Here is a 10,227-nt window from a genome sequence, read left to right as displayed (position 1 = left end):
TATATATATTTGCATAACGACTCAAACTCCGTTATATCCGGAAATTGATATATTCACATTAAAAATATTTGTTTACCTCTTTAAAATAGCTCATCATTAGAAGCTAACGATTTACAAAACAAGTTTTTTATCGTCGATTGCTCTATTTAATCGTTATTCGTTTGAAATGGTTGCAGAGAACGAACTCCGCATAATTAAACCTATAAACCTTTTAATTATAAAGAAATATCAGCTCTATCTTTAATCAATGTTTATTTTTTTCTTTTAGACGTTTCAGCTCTTTAGCCATAATCACGTATACTGTTTTATAATGAAACAAAAGGTTTGTCTATATTTTTTTTTTTACATTTTAACTATAATATTGATGCTGTACATATATTTATCCATTATCTACACATATTATTCAAGTTATGTTGTTAGATGTACACTATCTTCCACCAATATTTATTTTTTTCCTATAGACGATTCGGCTCTTAGGCCATCATTACATTACATATATTCTTATCACTATTCAACCTGGACCATGACCATGGCGTACATCTATTGACATAAGCTTATAATATAGTAATTATGTTAAAGTTATCTTATAGTTAAAATTTTTTAAAATTATAGAAAAACATTAACTTACTATAATTTATGTTTGTCTGCGATTAATAATAATTTATTTATTGGACAAATAGAGATACCCTGTGCAATACATGAACATATTGTCTGCAATTAATTACTATATTTTAATTTATATTTAATTGTGGGTAAACCGTTTTAATTTTAACTTATTATTCTAGTTAATTACCTCAGATAGTTCCATAATGATTTTTTATTCACGATTATTATCTATTTAACAATTTCAATGCAAATTATTATAATACTATTAAATAATTAACCTTAATAATGTTTTCTTTTCTTTGAATATCTTTTGTTCATGTTCTTCTTCAACTCGATTTATTGAAATATAGGGGAGCCTCCTGACTTCACTTAAACTCTCTAGTGCCTTAAAAAAAAATAAATGAATTGTAAAATGATTTTATTATACCAGAGAACGCCCGTATTGCCTAAAAGGCAGAGTAGGGTGAGAAATAAATAATAAAAAAAACATACAATGAATATAAAATATTATGCGAACATATTATATATTAAAAAAACCGTGCCCGTGTAGGCGACATATTTCCGTGACAACGTATACTCTATAATCCTCTTACCCCCACCACCTCACTCTTACCCATCCCCACCACTACCTTCTCCGTTACGGGACACTTTTGCCTGCATGACTCTCAGCATCTATAATCCTCTTACCCCCACTACTACACTACTAATTACCTCCCCCACAATCTACTTCCGTTACGGGACACTTTTTCTAACATGGCATCCCGCAAAATGATTTATAAGACGTTGTCACGTCAAAAAGAGTCAAGAAAAAATGGACAACGATCTAATAATAATATGATATTATTTATGGTAATAACATCATATTTTATTGGGAATAATATCATGGACTTCCGAAATCAATTTTCGGTACCATTGCACTTTCAATTCCATGCTCCAGTGTTATGGTTTTCCGCGTATTGAAAAAAATAAATAAATAAATTGACTCAGTAATCAGAGGTATTATAGTAATAGGTCGGATTTACATTATCCGAATTTTCTGGCGCTTTTTTTATTTTATAAGTCGGGGCCGAGGGTCTCATTTTCTGATGCCCGTCCCTTGCCGCGGACACCGGAAGACGCAGCGACTGCAATGTCGCCTCAAACTATGCACCATGCTAGGACCTGGCCTGCCCCTACCATCACGCCAGATACATGGTTTCACCATTTTCGCCCACAGCTGAACGTGGATGAGGGGAGCGGCGAAGACGTCACACACAGATAAGCCAATATCGTAATATACGAGACCACCCAATACTAATATCTATAATCGAAATAATATAATATTTCAACTAACACACTATCCATAGTTTGTCCCTTCAGGGACTATACTGTATTTATGCGTATATTTAAAACGCACGTTCATTAATAACCAGAAAAAGTCTCACAATTTCGACACCCCTTTTCCACACTAATATAAATAAAATTCAACATACACTCGGGACACCTGAAGTAAAAAACAGGCAGGTTCCGATGTATACAAGAGGCATTATTAGGATTAAATAAAAAAATAATGGATATTCCCTAATCCTGAAGCTCCAAAGCTGCAAGAATAAAAACTTAAATTAATCAGTTGCAGACGCATCATTGAAGAATAACTGTGATGGTTCCTTTGAGTTGCGACAAATACTCTCCAATTGGTCTTGTTACTTTCATCTGGTGCAGTTCTGGGACCCAAACTTCATGATCCTGTCCGTCATATCTGTTATCAATCGCAAGAATATATAATATTCTCTTTTGGGGTCACGGACATCCATTGGAGGAAATAATCTTGTACTTTTAAATTTATATATAGAATTATTTGTCATCATAGGGATTATGTACTGAAGAACTATTTTCAAAAATGAATAACTACCTAATACATTTTTATCGATTTATCGATATGATCAGCTTTATTTTTTTTACTTATTTCCATTAAGTTTTAATTTATTACTTTTATTGATGGTTTATCAAAGCACTTCGAATAATGAGAGATTTCTAGCAAAAACTTCACTTGTGAAAATGAAAGCGAAAAAAGTTAATAGGTACCATGATACACTGCAACATTACGTACGCAATTAAACAATAGATTCTTTCAAAATTACAGGTCCTGTAGTATAAGCCTCTAAATAAGGGGCCTATTCAGCAAAAGGCCACAAGTTGGGAATGTTTCTGGATAGAACTCCACTTGATAGAGTTGTCCCTGAAACATGAGGGAAAGAAGAGAATGAGGTGATCTGGATGTTGTTATATTTCAAAAACGGCATCCCTCATTCACAGTTGATTGACGATCTGCTTTTAAAACTATACGGTCGTCCTTGAGGAAAAGACATTGTACGCATTATGTTTTTTTATCATTTTTCTTTCATAAATAATTGTTAGACCAGTGTGCATTGTCAGTTACTACTTCAACCTGACAATAATATGTATATCATATATGACTATAACACGATTATGCATAGGATTAGAGGGATTTTTTTACTAAATTCTGTGAAAACCTATTGCATTTTCCCTCTCTAGATCTGATAGCTTCTAATTTGTCACAGAATTAACAAAAAAATAAAATAAAAAAGCACTAATGGAATGGGCATATGATATTTTTTATTCTCATTATTGTGGTTTACTGATTACTGATTTTTTTTGCCTGAAATCCTTCATGGTACTTTCTCCCCTATTCCCAAAATTTTATAAATGGGGGCAGCCCACCTCTGGTCCCCTCAATTTATTTTATATTCATTTACTTAAAAATAACTTATAAAAGAGTTTAAAAAATAATTCAGTTTCTAATTATTACAAACCGAAAATAGTGATTTTGCTCCATTTGTTGAGAACAGTATTCTCAGTATAGTATCATGTTGGAAAGCTGATGACCAGGTTACTTCTTTATTTCCACCTTCTATGCTCCGTACCATGTAATAGTCTTTTCGTGTTAAGGTCTATTTCCACATGACAGATATATGTCGTGCGAGTAATAACACTACAGTGAGATAGTACGGCATTGCTTGTTCACACGCAAACACTGAATCTAACCTTGATGGATGAATTATAAAAACTCATGATTGAATACATCAAACAACACAGGTTTATGCTGAGTTTATTAGTTGTGACAGTTTACTGTCATTTATACACACGTAACAGTTAGCTGTTGTACACGCGTGTTAGAACTATCAACTATCAAGCCAATTCTGATAGTACGACAACACAGTCACCGCAATCATAATATAGTTTACACAATGCTAGAGGTTACGACAACTGTCACGATCACTATCATTGTGTGGTGCTTACTTTCCAAAGCTTGGTTAATGATCATTTGCTGATCTCATGCTTGTAATTCGACCTTGATCGATGCATCGATCTCAAAACATCCTGGTCAGGCATTTCCGCCATACTGCCTAGTTAGTTTAAGATGAAATCGATGATTTTTGCAACAGCCACTCCTATTGTATAAGCTATGACAATTGTTGTCCAGATAGTACTATCAGAACATGATTGACTGTCTACGCCTATGTGATAATTAACTATCTAATGGTAATGAACTGTTGTAATTAATAAACTCATGACCAACCTATGTAACATACAAAAATGTATATTTACTATACGTTATTTGTCTATGGTAACGATGTTTGTTCTATTTGTATTTCATAATCAGTTTTTATAATGGATTCACCAAGCTGAACTGTTATTGAGGTCAGTGACCAAGCATGGTTATAGTTTCTCACTGTTATGATATTACTTGCACATGAGATATCTGTCACGTGGAAATGACCCGTAACACGAAAACACTATTATTTGGTAAGGAATATAGAACGTCATTTATAAAGGAGTGGCCCGTTCATCAGCTTTTCACATGATGGCGATTAGTTTCGTGACATTGAGGGGTGAAGTTGGGGAATATAATAAAAAGAGTTTAAATTATAATTCACTTTTCCGTTATAAATTTAATCTTAATATTTTCGATTGAATAAACAATTAGTAACTGAATTATTTATCTAACTCTTTTAGGGTTTATTTTTAAGTTTGTGAATACAAAATATATTGATGGAACCAGAAGCAATCTGTCCCATTCTTAAAATATTGTGCCCACCCCTGTTCCACCCTCCCCAGAGCTGGTGCATATGTTCTTCCAATTTTAGTTAGTAGACAATTGTCCGCTAACCTGGCTCCAGTGTCCTTCCTTTGTGGAGCAAGACTCTATGACGTGTTCAGCTGTTTGAGGGACTCAACAGGTGGGGCACCGGGGATCGATATCCTTTCCTTGAGCTTACAACTCCCCCCAGAACCCTTCTTACTGTTATCTTCAGTCTCAACTGGACGGTGTGGAAGAATTTTCAATTAGTTGCACTTTTCTGACTCACAACCCACCGTATATTACATTTTTCAATAGAAATCACCCTCACTATCTTCTTCTACTGATTGGAGTCTTCTTATCGCTGATTCTTTGCCAAAGTTCCTGCATCTTAACTTCATATTTAAGAACATCCTACTTGAAGACGACGTCTTGACCGGTTAGCTGTGTGAAGGTTTGGTTCCACATAGGAGATGCGTGCCTCTTTATACTTTATTATTCAAATTATTAAGATTGAGACCAGTCCGTGGAGCCTCCTATGAATACGGCCTGGTTCTTGGTAGTGGCCATACTCAATTTCCTCCTCACGCACCACTGCACAACGAGACTGGCACACCTTCCTCTTGAGTCTTCAGTCTAGCTCTACTATCTTTAGCCACTGCCAGGTCGTCGGCATAGGCCGTATCAAGGAAATTTTCAAGCTCCTCCAGGAACTGATCGAATACTAGCTTCCATAGAGCCAGGCCCATGAGCGATCCTTGCTTATCAAACCAGAATTGATCAGTTATTCGGATACCAACCGGTGGATTGAAAAAAAATTAAAATGGCAGTAAATTATATTTACAAACTACTATCTCAAAATACAATAAAATTATGGGTTTAGGAAATAGGGATTTCAGGACTGAACATCCGACACTCGTAATTGTACAAAACATAGTTAAGCCGCGTAACAACACGGCGTAGCATTTATTTTCTATTATATGTTTATACATAAAATTTTTAAAATATTATGATTGTAAATAGAATTCAAAATTCGTTCATCCAAAAAAATTGTTTTGGTACAGACAAGTGTATATTCAACTTTTTAATAAGAAATGCCGCTTTTCAGCGGACTTCTCTCCGTTGGACCCACTGCTGTCCGTTGTGAAATAGTTTCAATATTTGAATGTATTTTTTTTTTTTTTTTTATCATATCATTTAAACATTTAACAATATGCTAATCAGTTCTCTATTAATATGTGATTTTTTGGGCCCTCATGTTCCAGTTCGGAGCCTAGAGAAGAGAGGTGTAGTGAGGGAGAGAGGGTAAACGGTGAAGAGGAAACAGAAGACGAAAGAGAGAACCCCGCGGAGTATTGCCCAGGCGGTTACCACCCCGTCAGCTTAGGCGACCTATACAGCAGTCGCTATTACGTCATTAAGAAATTGGGATGGGGTCATTTCTCTACAGTCTGGTTCTCCTGGGATCTCAGGTAGGCTTTGTATTTCAATATATAAATATACACACATATATATATATATTTTTTTTTTTTTACATTGAATAAATTATTCTATTTAAGATTACTTGAAACACGTTTTATTGAGTGCTAAGCGAATACTTAAGTAATCTTAAAAAATAAATAAAAATGTCTGTAAAGACGAATCAACAGTCGCATTGTCCCTTTACTTCTTGGTTCGGAACAGCTGATGATAGACTCTTTGTCAACTGACAAACTCAACTCAACTCCTTTTGAACTCAATCAATAAAACTGACCATATTCCTTTCCTAGTGAATTGTATCGATCTATTAAAATAATTTTATATCTTTCTTACAATCTCTTCGTAACATTTTGCGTCGAATTATGCCAATCCTAAAGTTCTTTTTCTTTCAGTTTAATGCAAGGCTATTCATTTCCTACATATTCATCCCTCTAGCTTTGAGCATATATAGCATTCATAGCTGAACCTTTGTCAACCTCTAGGTCTGGTATCTACCGGTACAACCTCTATAAACTTCCAAGTGTCTCGGCTTGGGCTCATTCTAACTACTGTCTATTACCTTAAGTCTTGATATGTATCGAGGTATTAGCAATTATTAATATTATAGGGGTCTTTGCCATATGTCTTGTCATACCTGTGCCGGGTATGTCAACAAAGGGCACTTCGCAGTTCGAAGGTGGTGAAGAGGTCCTTACTGAACAAATTTATTAAAAGCCTGCTGGCTTTGTCGGTGGGCATGTCAATTATAAACAACACTTGCACCGAACACCTTACTATATATATTATAGTGCTGAGTTGGTTGATTGGTTTCGGTCTTCTTACTTCTGTTTCTTCGTCTTTATTCCGTTCTCTTTACTTCTGCCCCCACTTGTTTCAAAATGGGATGTCGCCTTTAGAGAATCTCATTGGCTATCATCAGCCACGCCCAAGAAAAATACGTTACAAGAGGCGGTACATTTAGGAAGGTGTTCGGTGCAAGTGTTGTTTATAATTGGCATGCCCACCGACAAAGCCAGCAGGCTTTTAATAAATTTGTTCAGTAAGGACCTCTTCACCACCTTCAAACTGCGAAGTGCCCTTTGTTGACATACCCGTCACAGGTATGACAAGACATATGGCAAAGACCCCTATAATATTAATAATTGCTAATACCTCGATACATATCAAGACTTAAGGTAATAGACTGTAGTTAGAATGAGCCCAAGCCGAGACACTTGGAAGTTTATAGAGGTTGTATCGGTAGATACCAGACCTAGTTGTATATATAATTGTAAATGTTTTAATAAATAAATAATGTAGGAGGTAGGAAAAAAAAAAATACCAGACCTACAGGTTGACAAAGGTTCAGCTATGAATGCTATATATCCAGGATGGGTCAAAGCTAGAGGGATGAATATGTAGGAAATGGATAGCCTTGCATTAAACTGAAAGAAATAGAGCTTTAGGATATGTCTTGGCATAATTCGACGCAAAATGTTACGAAGAGATTGATAGTTTATTCCTTTTATACATGTTCTATGCCATGAAAGGCATACTACAAATATTATATGTTAGCAGTAAAAAATATTTGAGTATATATTTATTAGGTAATAATGTAATAATCATATTTTATGATACCCTAAACCCCCGGAGAGCGACGGCCCTATATCACTTTTGAAATATTAGCTTAAAATGGGAAGGAGAGACTTGAAGATAGTTTAATCGAGCAAAATACTTGAAAAGCGCCTGAAATTGAAAAACGGCATTATCTGAATCATTTCAAACATTTTAACAAGATCATTTATCAATAAATTGTAAGTAAATGCTTTGTTCATTTACGTAGTTTATTTACTATTATATTGCACAGTAACACCCCGTATTATATTATATAGTTAATGGTAATAACATTTTAGAAGTATAAAGGTATTTAATTGGTAAACTGGTAAAAACACAAAAAAGCCTTTGGAAAAGAATCCAATTATAATAATAGTTTTATAGAATTCAAAGTTAATTAATTAATTAACTTCTTTTTGGGTAATTGCCTTCAGCGATTATCTTGGCATCCCAACTAAATCCCGAGACAATACATAGCTGTCTTAACCTTAAGATGGCCACCTTGCGATACATGCTGATGATTTATGATACATACTGCCAATTGAATAACCACCTTCAGGTGTCAGTTTTCTAGGACCTTTTGTATTGCTGTCCTCTGTTCATTCTTCTTAGAAGCCTCTGTTCTAAGATACTTAAGTTTTTATGCAGATATTCGGGCTCATGTTTTCCTAATAAGGACTCTTTGTTCCATAAGCGGGTATGGAGAAGACCTTGAAAATATTGATCACGTACTACCTCTCTCCTTCCTACAAATGTGTCGCACATTGAATTGTAAATTTTTTACCTATTCTGCGGGTCATTTCTTGTTCTAGTATCTCATTTATATAAATAAAAGTTCCCAGTCGAGGATCCATCTGATATTCACAAGAGAATTCATCTACAACTTCAAGACGGTAATTAGCTCTCCATCTCAACGGGTCACTTGGACTTGTTCTCAATTTCTACTGACACGAAGAACGTTCCTTAACATTGACGTCCATTACCCTCCTGCCATTCTTGCTTGTTGCAGTTGTGCTGAATCAGTGATTAGAACAATGTAATCGGCAAATGTTACAACTTGAATATCTTCAATTATCTTTCTTCAGATGAATTAGTGGAGGATACTGATATTTTTCCTTTTCTTTACAGCGAATGAGAGCAGAACGTATTTCATCATATTTAAATAAATCGATTAATATGAGTCAGTTGGCATTTTTGATTTCAGTCATTTCAAAATGCCACATCGTGCCACATATTCGTTTGTCTTTATCTTCCAGTCCAAGCTATGAGGTCACGTATTATTATTATTTTAATTATACCCAATCTTATCACCGTTTTATAGACATTTCAATGAGAGCTGTTACATTAAAAATTTAATAGAGGAACGAGAAGATAGAGTATTATTAACAAAAAGATTAGAATGCTGAGAATGGTGACGGCTGCATAAAATGGAATCGCGTGACCTGTTTCCTGTATCGGATTTACGCACGGTATCCAGTGTAGAAGACAACTTCAATATTTAATTTACATAAACTTAAATGGAGTTCTGTGGAGGGAAGCATATAAAGAATCCTAAAACATTCTCAATTTCGGATCTAACTTTTTTAACTACCTTATTTGAAATTAGCTTTAATGGATACAGGTCTCATAGGGACACAAGCCTTCTCCACAACTCTAATCTCACCTGCCCCTCTAGTCGGCCCAGCACAAAACGGTTTTGTTTTTTTTTAATCCCCCTTCCTTGCCATCTCTGGCATACGGGGTGCGGGAGCAGTGGGGTAGTGCGCTGGGGTTTGCGCATGCCACTACTCCCTAGGATCACCAATTTTTTCCTTTTTTATTCTTTTGTTAATTATTCAATTAATTTTTTTTTTCTGTGGTGCAGCCCAGTGCTACGTCTGATGGAGCTGCACCTTGTCCACTGCATCCCTGTGGGTGCCTCCTGCAGTTACCAGGCTGGTCCAGCCCTCCTGGTCTCAATCCGGGTCAGCTTCCTCATCTTCTGGTGGCTCGCCGATGTTGGGCGGTCCTGCACAAAACGTAATGTGCAGTGACTGAAAAACAAATAGATGAAATGGATACATGTTCTCCTGGAACTTTCAAATATTCAAGAATTCATCAAGCAAGAACGTGTCAAATTCCTTGAAAACTATTCTGAACACATTTACATCAGAAAAAGTTTCAGTACCTTGCAATGTAAATTCAGTTTCTACAAAAATATGATCATATGTGTCTCTATTTGGATATGTGAGAGATAAACATTAAATTATCCAGAGAGTAAAACATGTTTAATAAAATGATGGAATTATTTTTCAATATTCATTTATTTTATATAGATGTTTTCATGTTCAACATATTAGGTTTTACTTTACAAAGACTATTAGTAATATTAAATTTATTTATTTTATTTAAATATATTTATAAATATTAATTTGTCGACAACTGTTTTTGAATTGCCTGAAATCCTAAAAAAATGTTGTGATCAGATT

General features: G+C 35.0%; 1 protein-coding gene across 1 annotated transcript in view; it reads left to right on the top strand.

Annotated features, from left to right (window-relative positions):
* Positions 1–10,227, top strand: part of LOC106688282 (SRSF protein kinase 3) — a gene marked incomplete in the record, with an annotated part of 32,943 nt that overhangs the window by 1,895 nt on the left and 20,821 nt on the right. The window contains 1 exon segment of the mRNA XM_067045058.1: positions 5,953–6,159. Coding sequence (XP_066901159.1) covers positions 5,953–6,159 — 207 coding nt within the window.

This window comes from Halyomorpha halys, unplaced genomic scaffold (assembly GCF_000696795.3).
Source record: "Halyomorpha halys isolate HHAL.00 unplaced genomic scaffold, Hhal_1.1 Scaffold1099.1, whole genome shotgun sequence".
NCBI classification, from domain to species: domain Eukaryota; kingdom Metazoa; phylum Arthropoda; class Insecta; order Hemiptera; family Pentatomidae; genus Halyomorpha; species Halyomorpha halys.
This window is presented reverse-complemented; position numbering and strand designations above follow the sequence as displayed.